This window comes from Festucalex cinctus, chromosome 1 (genome assembly GCF_051991245.1).
Source record: "Festucalex cinctus isolate MCC-2025b chromosome 1, RoL_Fcin_1.0, whole genome shotgun sequence".
NCBI lineage: Eukaryota > Metazoa > Chordata > Actinopteri > Syngnathiformes > Syngnathidae > Festucalex > Festucalex cinctus.
Window position 1 is genome coordinate 63,929,112 of NC_135411.1, and position 16,248 is coordinate 63,945,359.

Below are 16,248 nucleotides of genomic sequence, written 5' to 3' on the forward strand. Positions count from 1 at the left end.
GGATGGATAATAATAATAATAATAATAATAATAATAATAATAATAAAGTACTTTGACAGTGTAGATTGCTTGGTATGAGACAGAAAACCAGACAATGAGGTGTTGTTATAAGTTTATAACATTTATTTGTCATTTGTCATTCCATGGTTCATCACAAAAAGGAGTCAATTTGTTCACAATCAGCAGAATATGTAGAAAATACCTCACAGAAAGTACCTCATTAAAAAAAAGACAAACATTGGGATCTCGTCGGTTATTTTACAAATAAAACAGTTCATATGATTCTATCTAATTAAAAATAATGCACTGAAAAGTCAGCAACACATAACATGGTGAGATTAAGTGCTAAGCCTAAAACTCATTTTTAGTAAAAAATAAAAAAACAAAAACATCTCAGATGACTTGAGGCTTATGTAAAGTAGGGGTTGAACAATTTGAGATTGTGATCCTGATAAAATCTGAGTCAAAGTTGATTAATTGATGTGGTCAGAAGTCCTTATCATCTCTTGTTAAGATGAAACAAGAGAAACAAATCAAAACAAATGTTTAAAAATGAAATGATCATCACACCGAGTCTAGTTAATTAGTGATGTTCCTCTTCAACACGCTGGCTGGTCTCATCTTATGTCCAATAGTGTAGCGTGTTCTCATACATGATATGTAGTCAGGTTGAAATAAAAAGGGATTTTCTCTCTTTTAGTTGTTCTATTTCATGTGTGCTTTTATTGTTTAGATAGATCAACTTGCATACTTTGCATGCACTAAAATATTTTCACACGCTAGAAGATTACGCCGGCTGTAGATGTTGACGTCGGTGTCCTGAAGTGCGTACAGTCAGTGTTGTGATGTTGTATGATACAACTTCTACGCTGAATGAAGTTCTCGCTAGCACACAGGTGTTGCCCGCATATTACTGGATGTAACATTTTCGCCACAAAGACGAAGCATCACACTATGCCTCTGTGCTCGTTCCTCGTCACCAGGCCAGTGGTCACGCGGTGCTAGTATGAATTTTTTAAGACTAGCTCCGATCGGAATAGCCCGGTAGTTAGCAAGGCTAAACTAAACACTATTCAAATTGACATCCAGATTGTTTGTAGTTTTGTTGGTGGCTGGACGTGGCAAACCTCCACATTTGCGTTATAATTCGCTGACGACAGCATAGGCGAATCTTCTGTAAAGTGGCTACTTGGAAGCACAATGCCAAAAACATGTTTAGCGACGTTGATGTGATCGATCAATAAGTCCGTTCAACCCCTAATAGAAAGTAGCTTTTAATTTAACCAAACCAAATCCAAACCAACCATATTTGAGGCCCAGGTGTATGATTAGTAACAGTTTATTCCCTGTCATTACGAAACCAAGTAGAATAACAATTGATACAGCTACATTAATAGATAATATATTTATAAATAAAATACATTTTAAAATAGAAAGTGGACTCCTTATTAATGATATAAGTGATCATCTTCCGGTCTTTGCAGTTCTTCATGATTATTTTGAAAAAAAAATTATGAAGCCGTCAACTTACACAATTGAAAAAAGATTAACAACACCTAGGTCCATGGCTGCCTTTAAGCTGGACCTAGAAAAGCATAACTGGTCTGAGGTCTATTCAAAAAACGATCCTAACACTGCATATAGTGAATTCCAGTCAACAATTAACTTTTTATACAATAAACACTGTCCAATAGTTCAAATTAAAAGGAAGTATAAAGGTCCAAATAAGGTATGGATGACAAAGGGGATAGAAAATGCATGTAAAAAGAAAAATATTTTATATAAAAGATTTCTTAAAACAAGAACTATGGAATCTGAAACAAAGTATAAGACCTATAAAAATAAATTATTAAATATTATACGTATAAGGAAGAAAGATCATTACCATGCATTACTAGAGCAGAATAAAAACAATATGCAAGAAATATGGAAAATACTAAATGATGTAATTAAAAATAGATCTAAAAAAATAAATTATCCAGAATATTTTATAAAAGATAAAAACAGTGTAATTGATAAAATTTCAGACATAGTCAATAACTTCAATGAATATTTAGTTAATGTGGGTAGTAATTTGGCAAATGATATTCCAGAGACAAGAAATAAACATGAAATAGATAAGTACGTTGTAAATAATTCATCCACTATGTTCCTAAATGGTGTTAATACAATTTTAACGAAACAAGTAGGCGCCCAAATTTCTCGTTTACGTGTGCGTTATTTTGAGCTTGGGGACAAGCCGCATACTCTCTTAGCGCGACAACTTAGAGGTCAACAAAATAGTAGGGCCATACGTAGAATTAAATCTAGTGCTGGAAAAATATTCACACTCCCAAAGTCAATAAATGAACGTTTTGCTAACTTTTATAAGGAGTTGTACAGGTCACAAGCTCAAGGGAATGTGGACTCCTGGTTGAAGGATGTCCCCATTCCAAGATTGGACGATACCTCATGCCAGGCCTTAAATCAACCTCTGACCATGATGGAGGTTTCAGACGCCATTAAATCATTAGCTTCTGGGAAGGCCCCCGGATCGGACGGGTATGGACCAGAATTCTATAAAAAGTTTGTTGGACAGATATCCCCACTCCTGCTTAGAATGTTCTTACACTCTATGGAAGTAAAAGCACTTCCTGCCACTTTATATGACGCAAATATAACCCTGCTTCTAAAACCTGATCGAGATGATTCAAATCCTGCATCGTATCGTACGATCTCTGTTAAATCTTGATTGTAAGATTTTTACAAAAATACTTGCTAATAGATTAAATGTATGTATTGAGTCCATTGTGCATAAAGATCAGACTGGCTTCATCCCCAACAGATATTCTTTTTTTAATACTAGAAGGGTGCTAAATATAACATACTATAAATTTCCATTGGGTTCAAAACAAGCTATTTTATATCTAGATGCTGAGAAGGCGTTTGATCAGGTCGAGTGGGGATATCTGTTTAAGGTTCTAGAAAGATTTGGCCTAGGTGAATCCTTTGTATCCTGGGTTCAGTTAAGCGTATTTACGCCCCTCTGCTTCAATTGTTACAAACCAAGATAGATCGTGTCCGTTTATGTTGGAGAGGGGCACTCGTCAGGGGTGCCCGCTCTCACCACTGCTATTCGCTTTGGCGATTGAACCCCTGGCCATCAGCCTAAGAGAAAATCCACTCATTAAACCCATAGTGATTGCGGGAGTTAACCATAAAATATCACTTTATGCTGATGACATTGCCATTTTCATTTCAGATCCTGAGTACTCTATTCCCAATCTGTTAAATCTAATTAATAGTTTTGGTGCAGTATCTGGGTATACCATTAATTGGCAGAAGAGTGACCTGATGACCCTTACAAAAGATTTAGAGCCTGAATTTGCAGCTTCGATTCAGTTTACGATTTTGGATACGGTTAGATACTTAGGTATCAAAGTTACAAAAAACCCAAATTCTCTATTTAAACCAAATTTTACTGAAAGATTAAATGCCCTAAAAGAGAACATAGAAAAGTGGAGAACGCTACCTTTATCCATGATTGGTAGAATTAATACAATTAAGATGGTCTCCCTACCTAGATTTCTTTATTTATTTCAGAATATTCCCGTGTATATCCCAAAAAAGTATTTTAAGTTGATTGACTCTGTTATTTTGCCTTTCATTTGGGGGTATAAGGCGCATCGAATTGCAAAACAATACCTCCAGCAGCCTAAGGAATGTGGCGGTCTTGGCCTGCCTTGTTTCTTACATTATTATTGGGCAGCTAATGTAAGAGTCATGGTGCATTGGCAGATTAATAAAGACTTGGTGTCATTAGACAGTGTTCCCTCTTGGTTGACAATTGAACATAGTTTAGTCCCAAAAACCTCTCTTAGGGCAATTGTTTTTTCCTCGCCTAGACCATTGTCCGCTCAGAGAGGAGAACATTTCATTATTCTGCATACTCAGAAAATCTGGTTGCAGATTAGAAAATTCTGCAATCTCCTAGGCACGACCATACATGCTCCAGTGTGGCATAATCATGCTTTTGCTCCATCGTTTATAGATCCTGTTTTTAGAGAATGGAGCAGGATTGGTATAGAGTCGATTAAAAATTTGTATATTGAAGACACATTCTGTTCATTTGAACAATTACAAAAAAACTACAATTTGCCTAAGGGTCATTTTTTTTTTAGATTTTTACAATTGAGGAGTTATGTTAGACAAAATATCCCAACATTTAATTGTCTCCCTCTGGAAAATGACTTGTTTAAAATATTGATGGGGCCCCCAGAATCCAAAGGTTTAATCTCTTCATTAGTAAAATTCTTTCTGAGCAAATATACTCGTTCCACGTCGTTGATTAAGCAAAAATGGGAAGAAGATTTCAACACTACAATTACGGAGGATACATGGACGAGAGCGCTGAGTGACATTCAAAGATGTTTTGTTAACTCTAGGCTACAGATAATTCAGTATGAAGTAGTTCTTAGGTTACATTATTCAAAGGTGAGGTTAAACAAAATATTCCTACAAACATCACCTCTATGTGAACGATGTAAGATAGCGGATAGTACATTAGCACATCAATTTTGGTTCTGCCCAAGGATTCAAGGTTTTTGGTCTTCAATATTTAGATGGTACTCTCAAGTATTCAAAATAACCATTGACCCTGACCCCATGATTGCTCTGTTTGGTTTCTCGGATGCATTGCAACAATTGGGTCATGGTAAGACTTTTGTGGTTGTTTATGGCATGGTAATAGCCAAAAGGTGTATCTTAAAATTATGGAAGTCTGACGTCCCACCCCACTTTGAAACTTGGCTTAGGGAATTTATAGGAGTGTTACACATAGAAAAATTGAGATATGAGGTATCAGGGAACACCCAAAAGTTTTGCATTGCATGGAAGCCAATTTTAGAACACTTGAAATTAAGCTAGACCCCTACTCCTTTCCTTCAGTCATCATTTGAGGTATATGTGGACTTTGGTATAGAAAAAAAAGGGAAAATTTGGATAAGTACTTCAATGTGTTTTTGTCTTTATATGTATGTATGGGAATATGTATAGTATATGTTTTTGGAAACTGTACACGTGCAGAGTATACAAATGTACAAATTGATGTACAGTTCTTTGCTGTGATTTTTATTTCCCTGTTTGTTTGTTTTTGTTTTTGTTTTTTTGTTTCTTCCTCTGGATGTGGGTGTGTGTACATGTTTGTCTTGGGTGTCAAGGTGACATTTGAAAGCAGATGATTACTAGAAATTGATTGTCACTGCTTGTTGTATGTTGTTCATTGAAAACGTTTCTAAATAAACATGGTAAGAAAAAAAAGCGATATTTCTTTTATTTCGATAAAGTACAATTTTGCCTTGTAGGCGTTTCCATTGAAGAGTAATTTGCTTCTGAGGCGTAGTTCTCGTAATGTCCCGCCTCAACTCTCGCGAGATCTCACAGTTCATGTAGGCGGTCGCATCATGCAACGTCACGAGAATAAATTGTTTGCGTGTTTCAGACTTGATACATGTAAGGGATTTTAAATATATCTCAAATTCTATTAGAAAACATATTATAGATAGATGCAGGGAGATTTAAGAAGTCTTGTTTATGATGCCTGGAAACAGCAGTGGCGCGGGCAGCAAGTCAAACAGCGACATCTGTTGGCTTTTAGGTACACACGTTTGGAATGTGATAGAGTTTACTGTTTGTATGTTGTTAATTTAATGTTTTAATTGTTTTCGTATGTTTGATTTGTATTCTATGTTGGCGACAGCAGTTTTCATTGCAGAGATTTTTTTAAGTGCTCTCAAAATAAAGTTGAGCTGAATTTAAATTTGTTACTATTGTTAGTAACGTTTTACATACATAAATGCAAATTTTGTTTTGTTTGTGTGTGTATTTTTATTTTTTTTGCAATGTTTTGATCGCTTTGGTGATGTTTGTTGTTGGACTTGCAGCAGTTGTTCAATCGAGCATTTTGCACCGTTGTGGCCTCTCGCTGAGCCACTGATCCTGTACTTCCTTTTCTCCGTGACCGGGCGGAGTCACATGACTAGTAGGAAATGCGGGAAAAAAAAGTGTTTCCGTTAAAATTTTGCGAAGAACTACCATTGCAGCACGTCTCAAAAAGCACCAAATGAACGCGTAAATCTAATGTCTAATGGAAACGCACCTATTTAGGTGAAAAGCGCCACCCAGCCTATCAATTGTGTTTCCTAGCCACGATCACTGCATCAATTGACTATTCTGAAATGGATTTGCCTTGACTTGATGAGCAGATTGACCAATCAGGTGTTAGGACCCGCCCACTAACTTTGACGGGCGAGCTTGACAGATAAAATAAATTCACGAAACACCGCAAAACAGCGACCATGAAATAATTAAATAGAGAAATAAATAAATGAATAAATAAATAAATAAATAAATATATAAATAAATAAATATATACATAAATACATAAATATATAAATAAATAAATAAATAATCACAGGGAAATTAATTAATTAATGACATATTTAATTAATTAATGACACTTTTATTTAATTATTTAATGGTGTATTTATTCATTTAATGTTGGCACTTTTGGTCCTCCATATTGGCTTGCCTTTTTTGTTTGATTGAAAATAAAGCCACAAATTTCTCTCCATACTTCTGTTCCTCTTAGAAAAGGCGTACAATAATTTATTTATTTCAAACTGCCTTGCAGATAAATCGAACGCGGCTTCATGTATCATTAACCGATGTTAAGACCGCCGTAACTCTAATCAAATGAACAAATCAATTTTACATGTAAACTGTTGCCGGAATTACAGTCAGAGACTGAAAGCAAAACTACTTCGAACTTGGGACATACTAAATAGCATTAGCACGTCCAAAGCCACTGTGAGCTATTAGAATGAAGGCAAATCGTTTCAAATTGTTTGAATATACTTTACCTTGGTCTTGTGGTCGGTCGGCGTTTGTCAGTAGTGCAACCAGGTCATTTGTCTTTCACGTTGCCTGCGTTTCTCATTTTTGTATTTGCGTGGCCCGTCTAACGGTCCAAGAAGACACGCCTACAAGATGCACTGACAAGAACACACACGCACTCAAGTTGAAAGGTTAGTCTTCACAATATGTTCAAGTAGGTTGCAGTGATGCTTATCTGCACTGTCTGATACTGTTTGGACAAATTCCAGTTGTGTGTGTTTTATATATGGCGTATTTATTATCCTGGTTTCGGCTCATGGGCAACTAAGACACTTATCAGTGGTTGATAAATATATTGTGTTTGGTATCATTTTAAAGGGCCAAGACACATTTTTTTTTCTTTGCAGAGCAGTTTTGCGGATCAATGACTTCAATTGAGGAACAAATTTGAAGAACATTTTTTATTTTTTGCAGGTAAATCCCAGTGAAGCAAATCAACAGCTTTTTGTACCACTGACCTATAAAGCTAATCTTGCTCTCGCAAGATGAATTCTCGCCATATTTGTATTTGTATGTTCACAAACTCCGGAGAATACATCTTGTACCGCTCCCTCAAGAAACCACGCATTATTATTACATATTATTAAATATTATTGTCATTGTGCAGAGTGCAAAGAATGGTAGACAAATTGTATGTATACTCAAGAAAAATATAAACGCACCTTTTTGTTTTTGCTCCCATTTCTTTATGAAATGAAGCCAAAGATCTATAACTTCTTCCACATACACAATATCACCATTTCGCTCAAATACAGTGCACAAACCAGTCTAAATCTGTGATAGTGAGCACTTCTCCTTTGCCAAGATAATACATGTAACCTCGCAGGTATGCCATATCAAGACGCTGATTAGATACCATGATTAGTGCACAGGTGTGCCTTAGACTGCCCACAATAAAAGCCCCCTCTGAAATGTGCAGTTTTGTTTTGTTTTGTTTTGTTTTATTGGGGGTTGGGGTCTGGGGACCCACAAATTTGACTGTTACTGACTGGTTTTCTGAGTCCCCATCAGGCAAGACAATAGAAATACTTATACATTTTAATGAGATCCAAATCCAATAGGTGAGCTGAATGTTATTTACATTGGCACTGTAGGAAAGGTACAGTATTAGAGCATAGTGATTCAGTTTTTTTATTATTATTTTTTTTACTGTAGGCCATTACACAAGTGTTTCTGTAACGTTTTGAATCTAAAATGATGAAGAAATACTATACAGACAATCTGCACAGTCAAAAGACAAGGCGTGGCTAAAGCACGCTACTGGATTCTTGTCAAACGAAAGTTCAAGTCTAGCTGTTGGATTACTGTAAAACGAAAGTAAAAGAATATCCACTGATTCTTGTAAAACAAAAGTAAAAGAATAATTGCCAATCCCTTAGTTGTCCTTGATTTCACTCAAAAGATATGTTAAACTTTTTTGTTTGACCACATGTGGCAGAAGTACTTCAAAATTGAATTTTCTGCATTCAGCAGCGTAAACGTTTTGCATTTAGATCCCCCAAAAATAATTTTGGTCTCATTCGACCAGAGCACCTCTTTCAACATGTTTGTTGTGTCTCCCAGGTGGCTTGTGGCAAAACTTGAAATGTGACTTTTTATGTTTTTATGGTCTTCGTTGAGAAATGGCTTTCTTCTTGCGTGTGCAACCAATAGTTAGTTGTCTTATGTCTTATCTGCAGTTAGTCCAGAGTGATTATGGGCCTCTTGGCTGCACCTGTGATCAGTACCTAATCCTTGTCTGGGTTGAAAGTTTAGAGCGCAGGTCTCAAACTCCAGTCCTCGAGGGCCGCAGTCCTGCATGTTTTAGAGGTTTCGCTCCCCTCAAACACACCTGATTCATCAGCAAGCTCTGCAGGAACCTGGTAATGATCCTCATTATATGATTCAGCTGTTTGAGGAGAGAAACCTCTAAAACATGCAGGACTGCGGCCCTTGAGGACTGGAGTTTGAGACCTGTGGTTTCGAGGGATTGCCGCCAGGTCTTGCTAGCAGTGGTTTGATACTTTCCATACAATATGATTGTTCCAACAGTGCTCGGCGATATAGTTAAAGCTTGTGAAGTCTTTTTCCGTCGTAATCACGGCTCACCTGTTTTCTGAAGGTGAGCTGTGATTGGTCGTTACCTGAGCCCTGAGATTCAGTCGACAGCAAGTGGCAAAATGGCCACCCTTGGAGATGGATAACTGGGTTTTTTTTTTTGCTGCTTTTCCATAAACACAAAATTCATCAGAATGCCATGTTATGACGAGTGAAGGCACACAGAACATAAGAGTTTTATTGGAAGGAATATTTTTGAGTTGATTTACCCTTTAAAAACCTCTTAAGGCTACAATGATTCTATGGTGTAATGATGCTTATATATTTATTCAAAAAACAAAAAGTTCTTCCACAATTTAGATCGCTTAGTGTAAGACAGAAAACCAGAGGATGAGATGTTGTGAAAAGTACATTTATTAGCCATTTGGCATGACATGGTTCATCACAAAAAGGAGGCAATTTGTTTATAATCAGTACAGTATGTAACAAATACTGATCTAACCCCCCCCCCCCCCAAAAAAAACAACAACAAACAAACGTGATACAAAAAAAAATAATGAAAAGGCAGCAACACGTGACAACATGGTGGGATTTTTTTCAAGTGCTAAGAATAATCTAGAGACTTATGTAAGGTAGGGGTACAATTTTTGTACTCGAAGCTAAAGTGATGAAAATGGAGTCAAAGTTGATTAATCGCTGATGTCAATGAATTTTTTTTCCAGCCACAGTACAGAGGTCCTTAACTACGACGGCGTATTAGGGCCACATAGAAATATACATTTTTGTTAGAGCAATATGAGGAGAAAATAAGTGGCAAATTTGCAACATTTTTCATGCCGCGTGGCTGTTTGTGTCAAGTGTAAGGCTGGAGAAAGGAAACACATGTATCACACTACACAAGTCACAGTTTGCAAAATGTCTATGGTAGAAGAACTCCTTAAAATGTCCTTTGTGGTCGGGTTTTCAAACAAGGAGATACTAATTGCTTTAGCAGAGATTAATATCATAGTTGCCAGTTTATAAAGTGGCAAATTTGCCACTTTTTATCTCGTCATATTAAAAATTGGCAAATTTGCCACTTTTTTTTCTCATTATATTACCCCTGCCCTCTAAAAAAAATTAAATAAATAAATTCTACGTGGCCCTAATACGCCGTCGTACGGCCTTGATCCAAATACAGGATGTCAGGTTCATGATTAATCACGCAACAGGTGATTCAAATCATTTGATTACAAAATATCTATAAAGCTTAACTGTCTCTGAAAAGTATTACCACATTCACAACACTTAAATGTTTCATAAAATCAAGGCAATTTTAATAATTTACCACAAAAAGACAGCACAGGAAAATATAAAATGCAGTCTTAAAATGATTAGGGAAGAAACTTCAAACCTATCTGGCACAATTAGGTCAAAAGTAAATGCCCCCTTGCGTATTCATAAGGTTGAACAACTAGTGTAATTTTTGGACAATATTTTGTAGATAATCAGAGGTGCACTGTTGGTATTCATTTATTCCAGGAGAATTTATAAGACGTCTTTTCGGAGTCTTGGGATTTATATTTGACCACTTTCAGTTTGATCCCACCAGATGAGGCTACAGCTGCTACAGCCTTCACAACTGCAGTTACCGTATCTGGGGTAGACCATCCTTTGGTGGCAACAGGAGCAGCTTGCACGACTTCTGCCGCTGCTGCAGCACTTGAAGTTGTGGCCGTTTCTGCAGCTAAAGCTCCAACTGAGGCTGGGGCGTTTTGCCCTGCCACCGATGTTAAGCCTCCGTGAGCTACAGACGCACCGCTCGCACCATGAGGCACAAGAGCAGCACTCAGGGCTGCCCCCGTCCCCAAGGCAGCCCCCACGCCTACGGCAGCCCCGACAGCAAAAGCTCCGACACCACGAACCTGCTCAAGAGTTTCACAAGCTCCTTCCTTCACACTCTCCGCCTCTGAACCGGCAACGACTCCGATGGAACCGCCAACCAGTGCCCCAGCAGCTGCCCCGACAGCCAGCGCCGTCTTTCCAGAGGCTGCCGCAACCACCGTGCCCACCGTGTTCCCGACACCCACAGCAGAAGCTCCGGTAAGCTGCACTGCAGCCAAGCCAAAGGCGTTTCCTACGAGAGATGCCGAGGCGGCCGCTACCAACGGGACGGCGATGCCAAAGGCGACACCGACCGCCAGGCCGACGAGGCCAGCGGCCACCATTCGCTTCAACTTCTCCAGCACCTTCAGAGAAAGCAGAGCCTCCTCCCTCGTTTTCTTTGAGTTTTGGCTGCTTCCCCTATGCTCGCTTTTCTCATCTAGTCTCTGAAACTTCCTCTTCCTGGGCCAATGTGAAACGTGTTTCTTTTCTTTTTTGTTATCCTCCAATTCCAATTCTTCTTGCTGCCTGTGCTCTAACATCATCCTTCTCTGCTCTTCTCTAATGGCTGCCTCAGCCTCTTCAAACATAGCATTGGTATAAAACCCTGTTTTGCTCTGCTTCACCATCCTGTCCACCTTCGTTACGAGTTCTTTAACCTGTGCCACATTTCTGGCGTTTTTATTGTCGAACACTTGGTACCTGCCCCCACACATGTCAATGAGCTCTTTAAGCCCAGCAGGAGACTCTTTCAGGTATTCCTCAATCTCCATGTCCTCAAGATCATCCCCCCTGGTAAACAGAACCACTGTGTGGTGTTTGACAGCATCACCTCCAAATATGTTGGCCAGATTGGTGACAGCCTGCTTCTCGTGATCCGTATAACGAGGCCCAATCGGCACCACCAAGAGAAAAGCATGGGGCCCAGGAGCGGAGACAGACAGACATTTAGCAATTTCTGTATGAATCTCCTCCTTACTGAGGTGCGTGTCCCCGAAGCCTGGCATGTCAACCACCGTAATACTCCTCATTCTCTTCTGGTCGTCATCTTCCACAAGGTCAGTGCTCCCATACTGGCATTTGCGGGTCACTGAGGTGGCACTCAACTTTGACAGGAACTGTCTTCGGCCCAAGATTTTGTTCGCAGATGCACTCTTGCCAGTTCCGGTATTGCCGATAACAACCAGCCTGAGGTCTTGAAGCTCCGTGACCCCCAAGACCTCCTCCATGTCAACTGGATCGTCTTGTTCTCCACTTAGTGATGGGAAAGCTGCAGAAAATGTGTTGAAAATGGTTATTATAGTCAGTGGATCAACCTGCTCATTTTAGATGCTAGGATGCGGTAACATCACACTTTTGCTTTTCAGTCAAATCATTCAGTGGAGCAGTACAACGTACTGAGACCACATGTGACCCGCCCCGGCAAAATGGTCGTCTTGTTGGAAAAGAACAGGTTGCATAATTGAGGAAAATAGAGCAGGAGGTCGAATATGTCGATTTTGAGATTTCGCCACAAATAGCCTCCTTGAGGTCTTTATTTTCATTTCCCAGCAGCACAAAGATAAAAAAAAAAAATGAATAGAAGTGTCTGAAAATAAGCAATTACTAGACACTTTGCAGAGGGGGAGTTTTTAGTCTAGCTGCTAGCGAGCGCCGTGTCTTGTCTGTTTATCCATCCATCCATTTTCTTGACCGCTTATTCCTCACAAGGGTCGCGGGGGGTGCTGGCACCTATCTCAGCTGGCTCTGGGCAGTAGGCGGGGGACACCCCGGACTGCTGCCAGCCAATCGCAGGGCACACAGAGACGAACAACCATCCACACTCACAAGCACAGCTAGGGACAATTCGGAGCGCCCAATTAACCTGCCATGCATGTCTTTGGAATGTGGGAGGAGACCGGAGTACCCGGAGAAGACCCACGCGGGCACAGGGGAGAACATGCAAAATCCACTCAGGAAGGCCGGAGCCTGGACTCGAACCCGAGTCCTCAGAACTGGGAGGCGAATGTGCTAACCACTCATTCACCCTTGTCTTTTTAATTATTAAAAAAAACAAAAAACAAAACAAAAAACAAAACAAAAAACGGATTGCTTCACCTAATTCACAATTTCACAAATTCATATAAATGTTGTGAGGATAAGCGGTGCTGATAATGGATGGACATAGCAATAAAAAAAAAAGTCGAAATACACATTCAGCGCGAACGTGAACAGAAGAGTTATCCGACCTTGGAACTGACATATGTTGTCGGTCGGGATACCGGCGAATTGTAATCCAAACAGACAGAGATTATCTTCAATTTTGGTATCTCCTTCCTTATGAATTGATTTCTACTTTTAATTGAAATTAGTACATTCACACACTAAACCATTTTGAACACTAGCGGGGGAGCAGTCGCTATGCCCCTGCGGAGCAGAATGATTGACAGGACACTATTCCTTCACTCAGACTGAGTCGGGAATTAAAAGTTGTGACATGCGCCAGTGCCTTGTATGTAATGTAGACTAGTGTAATAATGTATTGTAAATACTACTAATATAATATTTTGATCGTTTGTCGATGTCTACGACACCATTACACGCCGCTTCTTCGATGGATCAAAAATTAACCGTCCGCCTTCGTACGTCGCAAACATCACATTTTTACTTATGCTCTTTTCAATGGGATGACATAAACATATAAATGAGATATGAAATATGACTTGAACTTGAAGATGAAAAAGGATCATGATGGTCTTCCATAAGCGAGTCACCCCGAGACCCCGCCCCAAAATGCACACATGCAGGCTACATCCATCCATCCATTTTCTTGACCGCTTATTCCTCACAAGGGTCGCGGGGGGTGCTGGCGCCTATCTCAGCTGGCTCTGGGCAGTAGGCGGGGGACACCCTGGACTGGTTGCCAGCCAGTCGCAGGGCACACAGAGACGAGCAACCATCCACACTCACAAGCACACCTAGGGACAATCCGGAGCGCCCAATTAACCTGCCATGCATGTCTTTGGAATGTGGGAGGAGACCGGAGTACTCGGAGAAGACCCACGCAGGCACGGGGAGAACATGCAAACTCCACCCAGGAAGGCCGGAGCCTGGACTCAAACCGGAGTCCTCAGAACTGGGAGGCGGACGTGCTAACCACTCGATCACCGTGCCGCCCATGCAGACTACAATAACGTGTAAATACAAGTGACTAGTGTCATGTCCCTTGTGTATTACTTGGGTTGGGATGGTGGAACAAAACACAACAAAAACTGTTAAACCATCACAACATTTTCATTTTCTTAAAGTGATCAAAAACATTTAAAATATAACATCCATGATAAATTATTAATAAAACACGTATCGCTGGCCACATCAAATGGCAAATAATCTTTTCATTTGCATAAAATTATTAAATCAAATTTCCCACTGTGATCATAGGCCCTCATTTAAGCAAGAAAATACCACAAGGAGCAACAATAAAATAACCAAAATAAAATAACCAAACTGGCTGATGCCTCAGAAGATGGATTGCAAGCTTAATGTGATTTTCAAAGTCTGATTTCAACTTTTCCTAAAGTTTTAAAGGATCCAAATCTCAGATGATGACCTTACCTGCTATTGGAATTGACATTCTAGTGATATTTTAACAGTTCCTGAACATTTCAGGTTCATGTCTTTTTCTTAAAGGACTGGTTGCTATGGACATTTAAAAGATGAAAGTACCAAAACCCCTTTTTCTCAAAACTAGGGATTTCTATTCTACCTTCCAACATTAAAACTGCTGTAATTTTTCAGGTACGTCCATCTATTATATAATATATATATATAATATTTTAAGGTGAATTAAGTGTAGAATTTGAATATCTCACTTTTGTTTGTTTTTTGGCACATGAGGACCCTTTTGCCAGAGCCGGTCACATATATTTAAAAGCAAAACAGGTTTTAACCCTCAACATCTTAAAATACGAAGGAATAAGGTCACATATTGGGGGACTTTTGTATTAACATCACTTAGAAGAAATGAAAACTCTTGTGCTTACACATTTCTCCAAATAGGAGGCAAAGAGTGCTTGCGCCACGCTGCTGCTTTGTCGCTCCTGGTCGAAGTTTACTGTAAAGTTCACACAATAAACAATAATTGAAACATTGTACATTTAAACACACAAAAAAATTAAAGGGTCGGGATACATACACATTAAAATAAAAGCTATTTTTGTGCAAAAATCTAACTGTAGGCCTGTGAAGCCCTTTAATACTACTCTTTTAAAGTCTATAATAAACTTGACTGTACGAGCATAGCAAATTCCGGCTACTTGTAATCTCTCCAACGTAATATTTTCTGCTCCAGAGAGCATAGGAGCGAATGGGGGCGTACATGTTTATTGAAAACATTATATGAATTAAACATGTATGTAAATGCTCCCCCAAATATATTTCATTCTACATCTGGATTTTTGCTATTTGTAGGCCAGCTGGGTAGGCTATGACCTATAACATGCAGCTGCGGGTGGATGCGTGGGTTGGGTCGACAAATAACGCCTTTTACCTCCATATTTACCGTGTTTAGCTGGGTTTTCACCTGAAAGTCTAACGAAACCTGGTCCACTTGAACAAAAATAAACTGTCATACAAAAGTCTTCCACAGACGCCCGAATGAGCATTGAGCACGTTCACAAAAACGTTCATAGGCAGAGAGTTACTGTAGGCCCTACACTACATTCAGTTCAATGGGTCATGGTTACTAATATTAACAAAATTAAAGTCTGTAATAATTATTTTTGAAACGTTTTCGTTTTAACGTCAACCCCATTCCTCTGACTGGACTTTTTGCTCGGGTACGGTGGTCCCTTGCAAATGAGAGACGCCAGATGGTGCCAGAGATCCATGGCTGATTTATTTGTATTTGTTTTTTTTCTTTTTTAACACAACGCCTTTATAACATATTGACAATTTAAAAGCAGTAACAATACGATTACAGTAAAAAACAAAATAAAAACACGTCGGGAAAATGAAACGAAAAGCTGGAGGAACTTGCAGTGTTACTATTTTTGCTCCTCGTATTGCTCAGTCAGTAACCTAAAATAAATGTCGACTAACTCATAAACGGAAGACCCGTGACTCAAATCTACTGTACAAATCAACATGACAGCACTAGAAGACTCTGCTTGATGCGTCCTAGGCGGAAAGCGAAACTAGGGAACTTGGGATCTACTTTCTAGCATATGCTTTCGACGTGCTTATTTGCTAGTACGTGCTATTAAAATCAAGGCAAATATTTTGGAAATACCTTGCCCATATCTCGTTCAGTCGACATTCAGCTACTAACAGGCCGTTTGTGTTGTGACGTTCCCTGCGTCGCCCGTTTCGTTTCTTTTGCGTGTCCCACCTCTACATCCTGTCCAAGGAGGAACCCTATATGACACACTGACGAGC

At 39.3% G+C, this 16,248-nt stretch overlaps 1 protein-coding gene across 1 annotated transcript; it reads right to left on the reverse strand.

The window, feature by feature from the left end:
* Positions 1-9,366: 9,366 nt before the first annotated feature.
* Positions 9,367-16,248, reverse strand: LOC144004418 (uncharacterized). Its single transcript, XM_077501578.1, has 3 exons — positions 16,103-16,248; positions 14,856-14,926; positions 9,367-12,103 (listed from the first exon to the last, which is right to left on the reverse strand). Exons 2-3 carry the CDS (start codon positions 14,857-14,859, stop codon positions 10,479-10,481), a joined length of 1,629 nt encoding a protein of 542 aa, XP_077357704.1. The 5' UTR covers positions 14,860-14,926; positions 16,103-16,248; the 3' UTR covers positions 9,367-10,478.